This window comes from Lindgomyces ingoldianus (genome assembly GCF_010093535.1).
Source record: "Lindgomyces ingoldianus strain ATCC 200398 unplaced genomic scaffold BDR25scaffold_46, whole genome shotgun sequence".
Classification (NCBI taxonomy): Eukaryota; Fungi; Ascomycota; class Dothideomycetes; order Pleosporales; family Lindgomycetaceae; genus Lindgomyces; species Lindgomyces ingoldianus.
In genome coordinates this window covers 284,743-299,788 of record NW_022985207.1, presented here as the reverse complement: position 1 = coordinate 299,788, position 15,046 = coordinate 284,743, and the positions used below count along the sequence as shown (strand labels likewise).

The 15,046-nt window shown below is 48.5% G+C and overlaps 3 protein-coding genes across 3 annotated transcripts; 2 read left to right on the top strand and 1 right to left on the bottom strand.

Annotated features, from left to right (window-relative positions):
• Positions 1–388: 388 nt before the first annotated feature.
• BDR25DRAFT_381212 (uncharacterized protein) lies at positions 389–8,745 on the top strand (the record flags this gene model as incomplete). The annotated part of the gene is made up of 6 exons (XM_033697699.1): positions 389–589; positions 640–1,124; positions 1,183–1,708; positions 1,767–1,966; positions 2,087–2,571; positions 2,637–8,745. 6 exons carry the CDS (start codon positions 389–391, stop codon positions 8,441–8,443), a joined length of 7,704 nt encoding a protein of 2,567 aa, XP_033541256.1. The 3' UTR covers positions 8,444–8,745.
• Positions 8,657–11,037, bottom strand: BDR25DRAFT_296804 (uncharacterized protein; the record flags this gene model as incomplete). The annotated part of the gene is made up of 6 exons (XM_033688957.1): positions 8,657–9,114; positions 9,236–9,336; positions 9,434–9,608; positions 9,736–9,889; positions 10,018–10,591; positions 10,691–11,037. 6 exons carry the CDS (start codon positions 11,035–11,037, stop codon positions 8,870–8,872), a joined length of 1,596 nt encoding a protein of 531 aa, XP_033541255.1. The 3' UTR covers positions 8,657–8,869.
• Positions 11,038–11,064: 27 nt separating this feature from the next.
• Positions 11,065–13,976, top strand: BDR25DRAFT_361685 (uncharacterized protein; the record flags this gene model as incomplete). The annotated part of the gene is made up of 7 exons (XM_033696464.1): positions 11,065–11,093; positions 11,148–11,242; positions 11,285–11,374; positions 11,428–11,578; positions 11,792–11,851; positions 11,933–12,069; positions 13,960–13,976. 7 exons carry the CDS (start codon positions 11,065–11,067, stop codon positions 13,974–13,976), a joined length of 579 nt encoding a protein of 192 aa, XP_033541254.1.
• Positions 13,977–15,046: the final 1,070 nt, after the last annotated feature.

The window sequence follows — 15,046 nt, the reverse complement described above, 5'->3', positions numbered from 1 at the left end:
AATCCATCCAAAAACAAATCCCGAATAAGTTTCTTGCTGAATCAGAACTAGAAAAATCTGTGCGCACACTGGCTCATAGAGCGCCGGATTCTTGAACAGACTAGTTCAGGTCCCTGATCTCTACAGCACGAGGCTGATAGGGGGTAGGGAGGAGATAAAGGGATCGCGAGACGCAAGGATTATGTATGTGCGAGATAACAGCTATATATATACGAGATGAGTGATAGTATAACGATTTCCATTCGATCCGATCATCCTCGAGTCAACCAGCCAAGGTAATCCTCTCGTTACCGTACCACCTACTCGGCGCCCTCGTTGAAATTCTTGTGTATAAAGAAACCGAGAACCCGGTTTTTCGTTCGTTGTTGCAGGGACTTCTTGGATCATCATGTCGCCAACCGTCCAGAAAGAAGATCTAGTGACACCCATCGCGGTGGTGGGTATGAGCTTTCGCGGTCCTGGGGATGCCACCAATACCGACGGTTTGCTGCGAATGGTTGCTGAAGGCCGGGAAAGCCGGGCGAGGATCCCCAAGCAAAAATGGAATAACGATGCATTCTATCATCCAGATGGGAATAGATACGGAACGGTCAGCCAACCACATAGCAACATTTAAGCATAAGCTGATGCGAATAACAGCATAACGTCGAATATGGACACTGGTTCCAGCAAGATGTGTATGAATTCGATGCGCCATTCTTCAACATATCTGCGCCGGAGGCAGCAGCTCTCGATCCACAGCAACGTATGCTTCTAGAATGCTCGTACGAAGCTCTCGAGAATGCTGGAATTCCAATGTCCAAGGTTGTCGGGACCGACACTTCGGTTTTCACAGCTTGCTTTTGCACGGACTATACAGACATGCTCTGGAGAGACCCGGAGAGCGTGGCTATGTACCAGTGTACTAACTCGGCTTTCTCTCGAGCGAATATGGCGAATCGAGTATCATACTCCTTCGATTTGAAAGGCCCCAGCATAACAGTAGACACGGCATGCTCCGGGGGTTTATCTGCACTGCATCTTGGCTGCCAGAGTCTACTATCTGGAGACGCATCACAGGCCATCGTTTCGGGCGCCAGTGTGATATTGGGCCCTGAGGCTATGGTAACAATGAGTATGATGAAGTATGCGAACCTTTCCCTTTCAAGCCTTGCCAAGGTACTGGGGCTTACGCGCATTTAGGTTTCTCTCACCCGATGGAAGATGTTATACTTTCGACGAACGAGCGAATGGCTATGCTCGAGGTGAGGGCATTGCTGTTCTTATCCTGAAGCGTCTAGGCGACGCATTGAGAGACGGTGACACCGTCCGGGCTGTCATTCGTGGTACTAGCTCCAATCAAGATGGCAAGACGCCGGGAATTACTTTGCCCAATGGCCAATCGCAAGAGTCACTGATCAGGTCGGTATACCAGAAGACTGGCCTCGACCCGCTGGAGACCTCCTACGTGGAATGTCACGGAACAGGTACCCAGGCCGGTGACACAACTGAGACCGCTGCTATATCTAAGATCTTCAACCCCGGGCGCAAGTTGAAAGATTCTCTCGTCCTTGGCTCGGTGAAAACGAACATTGGGCACCTTGAAGCAGCGAGTGGGCTCGCAGGAGTTATTAAATCCATTCTAATGTTGGAGAATGGAGTCATATTGCCACAGCGTAATTTCGAGAAGGCCAATCCTCGAATTCCACTAAAGGAATGGAATCTCAGAGTAAGCGTTTCTGGACATCTTGATATCCCGTGGTTGAATACTAATTCCTGACCACTAGGTTCCTACGACTGTTGAAGCATGGACGTGCTTGACGCCTCGCCGTGCCTCGTTAAACAGCTTTGGCTATGGCGGGGCGAACGTCCACGCAATTCTGGAAAGCGCTGAAGATTATCTTATGGCGCGTGGTATCGATGCTGGAAGGTACACAAGAAGATCTGCCTTAGCGATAAAGGCAATCCAGGATACTCTTGATATGGGGTACCAATCTCCTAATGGAAACAAAGTACCTAATGGTCTACCAACCCCACGGAACCGCACTGTGAACGGGTATCGAACTCTCATTAATAATGATCTTACCACCGGGAATGGACAAGTCAGCGGCAACGGAATTCCCAATGGCAACGTGTTCACTAAAGGACACCTCGACATGAACGGTTTCGACAATGGGAGTGAGTCAGACGACCCGGATTCTGTCCCGCAACTCTTTGTACTTTCCGCGTTCGATTCGGTCGCAGGGGATGCGTGGGCAGGCAAACTCGCGGACTACGTCAGCCAGAGACCGGACCGAGACGACGCTGGATTCCTCCAAAGCCTCGCTTTCACGCTCAGCGACAGGAGAACCATTCATCCTTGGAAAGCCATTGTAGCTGCTTCATCTGGGCAAGATCTGATTTCGCGGCTCAAGGCCGTCAAATTCACCAATAATCCTCCTCCGAAGAATCTTGGCTTTGTGTTCACTGGACAGGGTGCCCAGTGGTGTGGCATGGGCAAAGAGCTCATTTGTGGCTCACCACGCTTCCGAAAAAGCTTGGAACTCTGCGGAGCGGCGGTCCGGCAAGTGGGAGCATCGTTTGATGTCTTAGGTATGTCACGTGTGCTTGGGCGTGTGCGCCCAAATTTGAGCTGGTGCTAACCCAAAACCTTGTAGATGAGCTTCAGAAAGACTTTCATACTTCACATATAAACAAAGCGATGTATAGTCAGACCCTTTGCACGGCTGTGCAGATCGCCCTAGTGGATATGCTCGAGTCCTGGGGTGTACGTCCCGACTGCGTCACTGGACACTCTAGTGGAGAGATTGCAGCCGCATACGCCGTCGGTGCGTTAAGCCTAGAGGATGCAATGCTCGTAGCATACGCTAGAGGCTGCGCGTCGACGGAGCTTGCCAAAGCAGGTGTGAAAGGCGCCATGGCCGCAGTGGGCATGGGGAGGGATGACCTTATCCCGATCCTCTCGAGTTTGCAGAGTGGAAAGGCCGTGATAGCTTGCTCTAACAGCCCTTCCAGCATAACTGTTTCTGGAGACAAGGCTGCTCTTGACGAGCTACACCAAGTCTTGCGAACGAAAGGCGTGTACAACAGGAAATTGATCGTTGAAGTTGCGTATCACTCTCATCACATGGCACTTGTTGCGGACAGCTATCGGAACGCCATTAACAACATTAAGGTGCTCGAGGGTAACGGCGTCAAGTTTTTCTCCTCTTTAACTGGCAAGCAGAGCGTCATCTCCAAGCTGGACGCGGACTACTGGGTTTCCAACATGGTAGGCGAGGTCAAATTCGCCCAATCTTTGCGCCAAATGGCCAACCGTGGTGGTTCGGACAGTAATTACCCGGTGCAGACACTGGTGGAAATGGGCCCGCATGCAGCCCTCGCTGGGCCAAGCAGGCAGGTACTGGAAGCAGATGAGACACTCACCAAATCGGCCATTGAATACTGGTCGGTCTTGGTCCGAAAAAAGGATGCAGTGGCAACGGCATTGGAGCTTGCATCCAACCTGTTCATGGCAGGAAAAGCTATTAGGATGGCTGCTGTCAATCAGCATGCTGAATGCGGTATTCCTCCGTTGATCGACCTGCCCTCGTATGCCTGGAACCACACCAAATCATACACTGCCGAATCAAGGATCAGTAGAGCATATCGTGAACGGCCATTTCCCAGAGTCGATCTTCTCGGTGTACTGGAGACTCAATCCAGTATGCTGGAGCCACGCTGGCGGAATTACATTCGCTTGTCGGAGATACCTTGGGTGCGAGATCACATGATCCAGTCCTCCATCGTGTACCCGGCGGGAGGTTATATCAGCATGGCAGTTGAGGCAGCGAGACAACGGATTATGATGAGGGCGGCGGGCACACAGATTGTAGGCTACCAGTTCCGAGATGTTCACATCAGCTCCGCTCTTGTCATCCCAGATGAACCTGGAGAGGTGGAAGTCGTAATTACGCTCAAACCTTTCTCAGAAAGCGTCCGATCGCCGTCGAGCCTGTGGGATGAGTTCTGTATTTCGTCCGTCTCGAGGGAGAATCGATGGACAGAACATTGCCGTGGACTGATTGCGGTTCGAACTCCATCTAAGACATCGAATCCCGTCAACGGCCAGGCACATGATGAGTCGGAAAAGGCTGCTTACAAGGAGCTGGCTGAAACCTATGACGGCATCTGCGTGAACTCGACAGACGTCGCAGAGTTCTATGAGCACCTTCACCAGATTGGAATGGACTATGGTCCGACCTTCGCCAATATCTGCAGTATACGCTCCGGGCGACGAGAATGCATTGCCGAAATACAAATTCCAGACACGGCCGCCGGTATGCCGATGCAATTTGAGCATGACTTTGTCATACATCCTGCGGTGGTAGACAGCATCTTCCAGACCTTCCTCCCAGTGCTAGAAGCAAATCTGGGCAACCTTCAGGATGCTGTGATCCCTGTCTCAATCGAAGATATGTACATCGCGCATGGATTGACGAGACAGCCAGGCAAGACACTGAACTCGTACACAGCGACAACCCCCAAGGACTACCGCTTCACCTCTGCGACCATGACGGTCTTTGAAGGTTCTTATACATCTGGTAGCAAGCCAGTCGTTCACGTGGGCGAAATAACCTTGGCGGCCCTGGACCGCCATGAAGCGGGCGCAAATGACAATACGGTGCCATCAAGGGCATTAAATATGAATTGGGCGCCTGAAATAGACGCTTTGACAGAGCAGCAGGTCACCGCTATCTGCACACCTCCTACAGCAACCGAGGCATCGATGCCAATTCAGCTGAATGAAGCTGTTCTGTGTCTACTCTGGGCTGCTCTCGCCAAGGTTCCCGAACAGAAATCAGTGTCAGCAGGCGAGTACCCTTACAGACTCTGGAAGTGGATGCACTCCCAAGCAGAGCAGTCGAAGGTCTCTAGGGAAGATAATGCTATTGGTGGAGACGAGGTGTTCGGAGAGGTTGGTCCTACGGTACGACGGATTGCCCAAATACTGCCGGATCTACTAGTTGGCGAGAGGTCGCCTGCGGACCTGGGGAAGGAGTACGACCTAGATGCCGTCAGCGCTACCCCAGGGCTCTTTGAAAACAACCAGCCGGCGGCAAGCTACCTCTATCTTCTCGCCCACAAGAAGCCAGATCTATCGATCCTAACATTAGGGCCCCAATCAGGCCCAGCGTCACTGAACCTGCTCTCTCTGTTAACCAATCTCGGCCACGACACGGCTCCCTTCACAACTTTCCATTTCACCGATACGGAATTTGACTTGGATGAAATAGTCAAGGCCAAATTTCCCGCCTGGGCTGAGTCAGTCGCGTTCAAGGGAGTCAACGCTGGCGATGGCGGCGTACTTGAGGATGTGAATTCGCGAGGGGTCAACGACGCCTACGACGTTGTAGTGGCTTTCAATGTGCATAATTCAGGTGAACAGCTATCGAAAACGCTGACATCGACCTTTAAGATGATCAAGCCTGGTGGCAGGCTCGTGCTGGTTAACAATGCGGTGCATTCCGCTGTCGCGACTATTCTATGGGGCCCCATGCCCAGCTTTCTCTCAAGCCAGAGCGACCATTGGGCAGACCTGTCGTCATCGGCGGTGGACGCGGTGATTCGGCAGACTGGTTACACGACGCATGCTGTGCTTTCCAGAAACCGAAAGCCATACGATGCGATGTTCCTCCGGACGGCAGCCACTCACGAGGTGATGGGCCAGGTGAAAGACGCGCTCATCGTGGTGGACGATGAGCAGCCGGGTATTGATTTGGGGCAACTGCAGCGGTTGTGCGAGAAACGTGGGATTGCGACGCACACTGTTCCACTAGAGCACGCCGACCCCAAGCCAGATCAGGCGTGCATCGTCCTCAGCGACCTCACAAAGCACGTGCTTGCTGCACCGAGGGCGTTGGAGTGGGAGGCGATTAAGAGGATTGCCCTCGGCGGGGCAGGGCTGTTGTGGGTAACCAGGGGCGCGGGAGTGGCTGGCGGGAGGGGTGTGGACCCCGAAGCTTCGCTTATCTATGGCTTTGCACGAACCATCCGCGCCGAAACCGGGGATAGGCCGGTTGTCACCTTGGATCTCGACAGCTGCAGTAATGCAATAGGTACGACCGCCGCCGCCGTCATTGCCGACCTCTTCTCGCGCACTATTGCATCTGCTGGCAACAATGACGCGGCCGAATGCGAGTTCGCCGAGCGCGGCGGAGTCCTTCACGTGCCTCGCCTCGTCGAGGATGTCGACGCGAGCGAGCAGCTGCAGGCCGAGAATAGGCCGCAGCCATCCCAGGGTGTACCGTCGCCTCACCGACTGGACCAGACAGGCTCGTCGCGGCTCTTAGTGGGCACGCCTGGTCTGCTGGACAGCCTGCACTTCGCTCCTGACGAGCGTGTCGAGGGCCCGCTTGGGGTCGGGCAGGTCGAGGTGGAAGTCAGAGCGGCGGGCATCAATTTCAAGGACGTGATGATGTCCATGGGCCAGATTCCAGTCGAAAACTTGGGCTGCGAGTGCGCAGGCGTGGTGGTTTCAGTCGGGTCGGCCGTCGAGTCAGATCCAGAGGCTCCCAGCATAGGAGACCGAGTCATGTGTCTCTCTGGCGGCTCGTTCTGTACGAGGCTCAGGGTTGATGCTCGGCTCGTCCTGCGTCTTCCCGATTCGCTTTCCTTTGAGACGGCGTCGGCACTTCCAATCACCTATGTAACGGCATATCACTCAATTCACAACATCGCTCGCCTGCGCAGGGGCGAGACCATCCTGATTCACGCGGCTGCGGGCGGGCTCGGACAGGCCTTGGTCCAACTGAGTATGCTGGCCGGCGGCGACATTTTTGTCACCGTGGGCAGCGTGGAGAAGAAGAAGCTAGTTATGGAGCAATTCGGTCTGCTAGAGGAGCGCATCCTGTACAGCCGTGACACGAGCTTTGCCGCCGACATCATGCGGCTCACTCACCACCGCGGCGTCGACGTCGTCATGAATTCCCTAGCGGGCGAGGCGCTGCGGGAGAGTTGGGAATGCATAGCCCCGTACGGCCGCTTCGTCGAGCTAGGTCAGCGAGACATCACAATCAAATCCAGGCTGGACATGGCTCCGTTTGCCCGCAACGCGTCCTTTACGGCCTACAACCTGGCCTACACGCTGAGAAACGACCCCAGTGCGGTGCGGGAGGTCATGGCCAAGGTGTTGGCGCTGTACACCGATGGCAGGGTGCGAGGGCCGTCTCCGCTCGAGACGTACCCCTTTTCGCAGCTCGAGCAGGCGTTCCGTAGGATGCAGACAGGACGACACATGGGCAAGCTCGTGGCGGTTGTCCAGGGGCATGACGTTGTTAAGTTTGCGGCAGCGGCAGCGGGCCGGCCCCTGCTCCGGCCCGACGCGGCGTACATGCTAGTGGGCGGGCTCGGGGGGCTTGGTCGCGCCACCGCTATGTGGATGGCCGCGAGAGGGGCGCGTCACCTTATATTCCTCAACCGTTCCGGTCCTGACAGCGAGGCAGCTCGTGAGACGGTGGCCGCGTTACACGATGCGGGCTGTTCCACTGTCGTCTTCGCTTGCGATGTCGCGGACGCGGGTCAGCTCACTGCCGTCCTGGACGACGCCCGCCGACGATTTCCCCCCATACGAGGCGTTGTTCAGGGCGCCATGGTCCTGCGCGACGCCATGCTCGACGGCATGAAGCTGGAAGACTACTCGGCTGTCCTGCGGCCCAAGGTGCAGGGCACGTGGAATTTGCACGCCTGTCTGCCTGAAGATCTGGACTTCTTCGTCATGGAGTCTAGCATCAGTGGCATCGTGGGCAACACGGCGCAGGCAGCCTACGCTGCCGCAAACACGTTCCTCGACGCTTTCGCTTTGTACAGGAGGGAGCGCGGGCTTCCTGCGACCACTGTTGACATCGGCGCCGTGGCTGGCATCGGCTATCTGGCGCGCAATGACGCGCTGAGGCTGGCCATGGAGCGGCAGGGCTTCGATTTCACCGACGAATCGCGCCTAATGCGCCTTCTAGAATTCGCTATCCGGCACTCGGAACGCGAGCCTAGGCAAGCCCACATCGTGACAGGCTTGGGAGCTTGGCACCCAGACACCTCATTGCCAGCCCTGCGCGGGCCTGTTTTCTCGCGCTACCGCATCATGTCCTCGTTCGCCGGCGGCGCCGGCAATTCCGATGATACGCTGCGCCGAGCCCTTAAGCAGGCGCCGAGCCTCGATGCCGCTGTTGCCATCATCCTAGGTGCGCTCGTTGAACATATCGTCTCACGCACGGGCATTCCACCCGAGAACGTGAGCCCAGCCAAGAGCCTCCAAGACTACGGCATTGACTCCCTGGCTGCGGTCGAGCTGCGGAACTGGCTGTCAAAGGAGATGGAGAGCACAGTGCCCATCTTCGAGCTATTGGGAGCCGAGTCTCTCGCCATCTTGGCCACCGAAATTGCCGGGCGAAGCAGGTTGATCATCACAGCCTATGCAAGGACATAGGAGATGGTTTGACATATTCGTCGCTCGTGACTCGACACTATATCGAGTTCTGTGGACTTGTGCCTTAATTTTGCTTGATCTATCTACTTTTTCTTACATGGCTTAGATCTATCACCATTTCTCTAATACAGCTCTTTATTTCAGCTAGTAAGAAAGCTCGGTCTGATTTAGCTAGGTCTAAAAAAAGGCTACCTCCACAAAGACTGTCTCTATGTCAATTTATATTGTGGATATACATATGTCTTTCGTTTCGCTATATCTTTGAACACACCAGAACAGATCCATCATGTAGTTATATATGCCAATAAAACAAACAAGGCCAAAAAGCTCACCGTGCCCGGCAAATGCCGCGCAAAATGGTCCATCTGTCTCAGCTATATCAGTGAAAGTCCAATGACCCCCAGCGCGCTAATAACCCGATATAGTCTAAAGTTGCGAACCATCCAAATCGTGAATAGGAAACCCAATATCCAGCCCCTCCACATCCACCGCAAACGGCATAAAAGAGTCCTCAACACCCTGCAGCATATCTAGAGCGTCGGAGATACCGCCGGACCCATCATCGGCAAATATGTGCGCGTGAAGCCCGTCGTGGTACGGGGGCATGCTTGCGTCCAAGTCCGGGGCAAGGAGGCCGGTGGATTGCTGTGCGTCGCCAAGATGTAGTTGCCCTGCCACGCGTTAGTTCGGAGAGTTATAGCTTGGCCATGTTGGGGAGTGATTTGGCAACATTGGATTCGGTCTCCCATGTGTGACACGTGGGGCTGGTGAGATAAAAGCGGGCCGGCTCACCTTGCGCGGAAGTCGGCGGGAGGCCAAATGCTTCCGTATATGCAGCTGCTCTGCTACTGCCTATTGGTTGGTATTCGATCGCCGCGTTGATCGCCTCTGCCCTACAGGAGTATACATTGTTGTCAGGAGATTGTCAGGCGATGCCAAGATATTGTAGGATTGCCTCCACTCCGTTGTGACCACACTGGGGAGACTTACGAAAGATTCGGCAGATATTGCTGGATGATGCGCTGCACGCAGATAGCTGATGTTGTTGGGTATGAGTCCCGCAGCGTGTCGAGGTCGATGTTTTTGCACATGTACTCGAGGATGCTGGATTTTTTGTCATTGCCTAGGCGATTAATGGTGCGGAGGAGTTGATAATTAGAGGCCTCTGTTATTGTTACTCAGCGTGCTAGAAGTCCCATTTCCTTCATATTTTGCCTTTGGGCCTATTTCCCGTTTTTTTGTTTTCATGTGTAAAGGCGGTCACGGGAAGTAAATCACGGTGAGATGCTTACCGAAGACGATGTGGTAGAGAATCCCTGCGTCCTGGAAGCCGCACGATTCTTGGATTGATGCGATAATGCGATTGATCAGTTTCGTCTCGTCACGAATCGTTTTAAAGCCTCGAGAGTGCCCACAGAAGCCCGCCTCACGCATCTTGGCATTGACCTGCATTTTTGCCTTAGCTAAGTACGATGGCAGTATAGGGATTATTTTGCCATTGCTTAGTTTTGGACTTATGCAGCCAGCACTCCCACTGTTTTAAGAAAGAGAGGGTGGAAGGAGGGAGTGCGTACCAAGCGAGCAGCACTTTTCCCTTGCTTCTCCGAGTACTTCTCCCATATGAGAAAGAAGCAGAGGGATAGGAAGCGCAGGAACCGGCCATTTTTCAGCTTCTGACTGGACCGCCGCGCGAAGTTAATACACATCTCCCACGCTCGGGACACGTTCTCGCCGCTGGGAGTCACTGGCGGGTGCTCCATGTTGGCGAGTGCAATGTACGACGTTACCTCCGCATCTGAGATGGTTGCGGAGCTGAGCCGTTCCAGGAGGATATCTGCAGTCTCCATGATAGGTTCCGCGAGGCTGCTAGGTCGCCCTTTTCGCTTCTTTCTTGCGGGCTTCTCCATCTCGAATGTCGAATTGGTTGTGACGTTGCTTGGACCACTTCTCTTGCACGAATGTAAAGATGAAATCGAGCTCGACGGTGACGTTTGCATTAACCCGTCGCTCAGGTGCACAGCACTGTCGCTCGGTGATGCCATCTCTTGGTCTTGTGTCTCCATCAATTGTTGCTTCAACTGCATACTGGCATTATCCATGCTCGTGTCGAGTGGGCTATGCACCTGGCTGCCATGTGTGACTTCGGACCTGCGCAGTTAGCATTGGTGGAATGAGGGGTACTCGAGAAGGGAAGGACGGGAGCAAGTAGGGGGCGTTAGGAGAGGGGATGATGAGGGGCGTATCTACCAGAACCCAGGGGCCCTAAGATTCCATTTATGCCACGAGACACAAGCTTTATATATTGCATCCGCTGCATCGGTGACATGTGGCAGCAGGTCGCCTCCGTCCAGCTGGTCGCAACACCGCACGATAGCCCCCTGGGCGGAGTGAAAGACTTGGCCAGGAAATTCACGTAGAGAGAATGGTACGATGGAGATTTGGACGCCCACGTAGTGGTCCTCCCTGATGGGTACAAGGAAATGCAGATAGACCGCCTCTAGAGACGGATCGACCCATGTGGTGAGGCTGCCCTGGCGTACATCGTCGAGCGAGATATAGAACGTTGTATCTCCGAAACGCTGGGAGCCGTGCATATCCATCGTCAACTGGAGTGAGAAGGGATGCAAGAAAGTGGCACACCATTGGCGGAGTGAACGCAGAGGAGGAGAGCATGCTGTTTATTAGTGTCCGTCTCTCGAATTAGGGCAAACTGTCTTCGTTCTCAGACTAATCGCCCCATTAAGAAGAGTGCATTTTTCGTATCACAGTCAGGTCGATATGGAGTGATCACTTCATGTTGTAATCCTTTAATTTCAACTGTGCTGGACAAAACTAGTTAAGGTCCTGTATCTGGTAAGATCCATACGAACAGCAAAGAACTGAACCATCCGCGCGTTCATATCTCATACGAAAGAAGATCTTTAATTGGTCGTATTCTTCCTGATAACGCAACAGGGCAGCTAGCACCTTCCTCGGTCTCTAAGCCAAGGCGCGGCTTAGTACCTCAATTCAAAGGATGCTTATCCCTACATGTAAGCCGGAGGGTTCTACAATGGGTAATCAGCTTGGGCCTAGCGTCTCATCATACAAGATAAAATATATAGCTCCTCAGACCCTTAGTCTGCCATACATCATGTCTTGTATAACTCATGCCCTATGTAAGGCTACAGTTATAAGCCTAGATAAGCCCAGATCTATTGTAGCTTAATCTACCTACGTAGTTCCCTGCACTTGTTAAAAGATTACTTTTCTATTCTATGTATCGTCTTAATATTCTTAATATTATTGTTATTATATTACCTAAAGCTTTGACTGCAGCTACAGAATGTCACAGAGACAATGAATCAGACGTGAATGTGAGATGAACGAGCATCAGATTCAGTTAATTGATAGCTATCTACGAGTATTGTGAGGGTTTGAGAGGATTGCTAAGGAGTCTACAAGAATGCTGCTTCTCTAAGGCTAAATGCAGACTTCAGAGGAGATAAGCCAACCGCCGGAGGAATCGCATAACGTCAGCTACGTACACAACGTGGCGCATGTGACTGTTACGACAACTGGTTGGGCCAGAGGGACATGCCGAGACTCCAACCCTACGGAAGAAGAATGGACCGATGCCGGTGGGGGTGCGGCCCACGGGGTATAGTACGGTCGCTATTCTTAGAATGTGATTTCTATAATTGCTCTCTTAGATAGTAATTACAGCAAGAATTAGCAATTATAACAATTGCTAACAGGTATATAGTCTTGCTCTTCCTCTACTATTTAAAACGTTATAGTTATTCTTATCTTTAAGGCATAGCTTTAGATATAGTAATATATCTAATATTCTTTTTAATATAAAGTGTGTAGAAGATCTTTTCTTATTTAGTAAAATGCTAATGCTACCTAGTTATCTTATAATACTTTTCCTTTATTTTACTTTATTATTATTTTCTCTCTTACTAGACTTCTAACTAGACTGTATTAAAGACTATACTCTCTTTATACTTTATTATATATTAAAGAAGTGTTACCTCTCTCTTTTTCTCTCTCTACTCTCTCTTTTCTCTAAGACTTTCTGTTACTTTTCCTAGGTTACCTGCAAAGAACAGACTTAAGTAAGACATTATAATAATAACTACTTAACTTTTAAGTAATAAAATAACTTAGTTTTAGCTATTAATCTTAGAATAAGCCTATAAAAAACATAGTATGAAATTCTTTTCTCTTAGTATAGTAATACATAGAGAATAGAAACTTATAGAACAGCTAATAAAGCTAAACTAAAGAATAGTAAAGCTATATAATCCTATAGTTAAGAATAACATAATAAAGAATAACATAATAACGTACTTCACAGGCAAGTTGCTTACACACCTAAGTTGCTTACTTTTGCTAAGACCCTACTAAACTACTTTTTCTACACTAATGCATTCCCTACAACACTACTTAGATGTGCTAAAAGAATGTTAGATACAGCTTACACTCTAAGCTTTTAAATAAGACATAAAACTTTTAAAGAAATGTGCTATAGCTATGTATAAAGTTTTATAAAAAAATAATAAATAACTATAGCGCTAGATAACCTTTATAAGCTAATTCTACAGCTAAATTATAAAGGCTAAGTAATAAAAAAAAGCAGGTAATTATTAAGACTATACTTAAGCTATATGCGCAAGGAATTTCCTTTTAGATAGCATTTATAGCTAATATAACTAATTCTTTGCGCGCTAAGCATAATCTAGGCTATGTTTATATAAACTAGCCTAGTATGTTTATAAAGTGTTATTTAAAGCTTAAAGTAACATTTAAGTGTAAGTATAACTATAAAAAAGCCTTTTATAAAAGTTTTAGAGTAACTTAGAGTAGGTTTAGCCTTATAGAGAATATTAAAGCTAAGTATAGCATCTAGAATAATAACATATATAACTTTAGCAAAATAGAGTTTATAATTAGCTAAATATTTTTTAACTATACTTACACTTAAAACTTTACTTTAAGCTTTAAATAACACTTTATAAACATATTAGGCTAGTTTATGTAAATATAGCCTAAATTATGCTTAGCGTGTAAAGAATTAGCTATATTAGCTATAAATGCTATCTAAGAGGAAATTTCTTGCGCATATAACTTAAGTATAGTCTTAATAATTACCTACTTTTTTTTATTACCTAGCCTTTATAATTTAGCTGTAGAATTAGCTTATAAAGGTTATCTAGTGCTATAGTTATTTATTATTTTTTATAAAACTTTATATATAGCTATAGCATATTTTTTTAAGAGTTTTATGTCTTATTTAAAAGCTTAGAGTATAAGCTGTATCTAATGTTCTTTTAGCGCGTCTAAGTAGTGTTGTGGGGAATGCATTAGTGTAGAAAAAGTAGTTTAGTAGGGTCTTAGCAAAAGTAAGCAACTTAGGTGTGTGAGCAACTTGCCTGTAAAGTACGTTATTTTATAGATAAAATCTACTTAACTAAAGAACCTGTAGTATAGTTTATTGTTATAATATCTTATCTTTGTCTGTTTGTTGCTAGTAACCTGCTACAAGTAACAGAGGGTCTTAAAGAAGAGAGAGAGTAGAGAGAGAATAGAGAAAGGTGATAGTTTTCTAATATATAACAAAGTACTAAGATTGTATAGTTTTTTATATAATATAGTTAAAAGTTTAGTAAAAAGCCTAGTTTAGTGTTTTCTTTAACGTATACTCTAGGCGAATTGCTTACACACCTAAGAAACCTACTTTTACTAAGACTCTACTAAACTACTTTTTTATACTAATACATTTCTAACAACACTACTTAGATGTGCTAAAAAAAAATTAGATATAGCTTACACTTTAAGCTTTTAAATAAAATGTTGTATACATTATCCGCCTATATATATCCTTCTACTGTGTTAGCTAGAAGGTTAACCTTTTAGCAACGCAACAGTTATAAGCCTAGTTTACAGCGTAGTGTAGATAGTTAGCGCACAAAAATTTTTGCACCCCTGCTTACTAATTAGAACGCATTATCCCTAAGCGCTGTGTGTTTAATTCCTACGCTTAGCAAAGAGCAGTTAGGAAGTGTGCCTATTATAGAAGCTACCTTATATTTAGATCTGTCTCTACGTTCTGCTGCTTAGGCTAGGAGAGTGTGTTAAGGCTTTCACCTCTCTTGTTCCACTGTTTAAGCTAGGGGGTGTGTTGTATACATTATCCGCCTATATATATCCTTCTACTGTGCTAGCTAGGAGGTTAACCTTTTAGCAACGCAATATAAAATATAACACTTTTAAAGTAATATGCTATAGCTGTTACATACAGCTATCTGTCTATATGTATTCTTCTGCTGTGCTAGCTAGAAGGTTAACCTTTTAGCAAACGCAACAATAGCTATATATAAGGTCTTTTAAAAATAAATAAATAACTAATATACTAAATAATTTTTATAAGCAAATTTTATAACTAACTTATAAAAGCTAAATAATAATAAAAAGTAAGTAACTATTAAGCACATACTAAAGCTATATATATAAAAGTTTTCCTTGTAGCTAGTAGCTATAGCTAATATAGCTAATTTATTACACACTAAGCATAATCTAGGCTATGTTAGTATAAACTAGCCTAGTAAGTTTATAAAG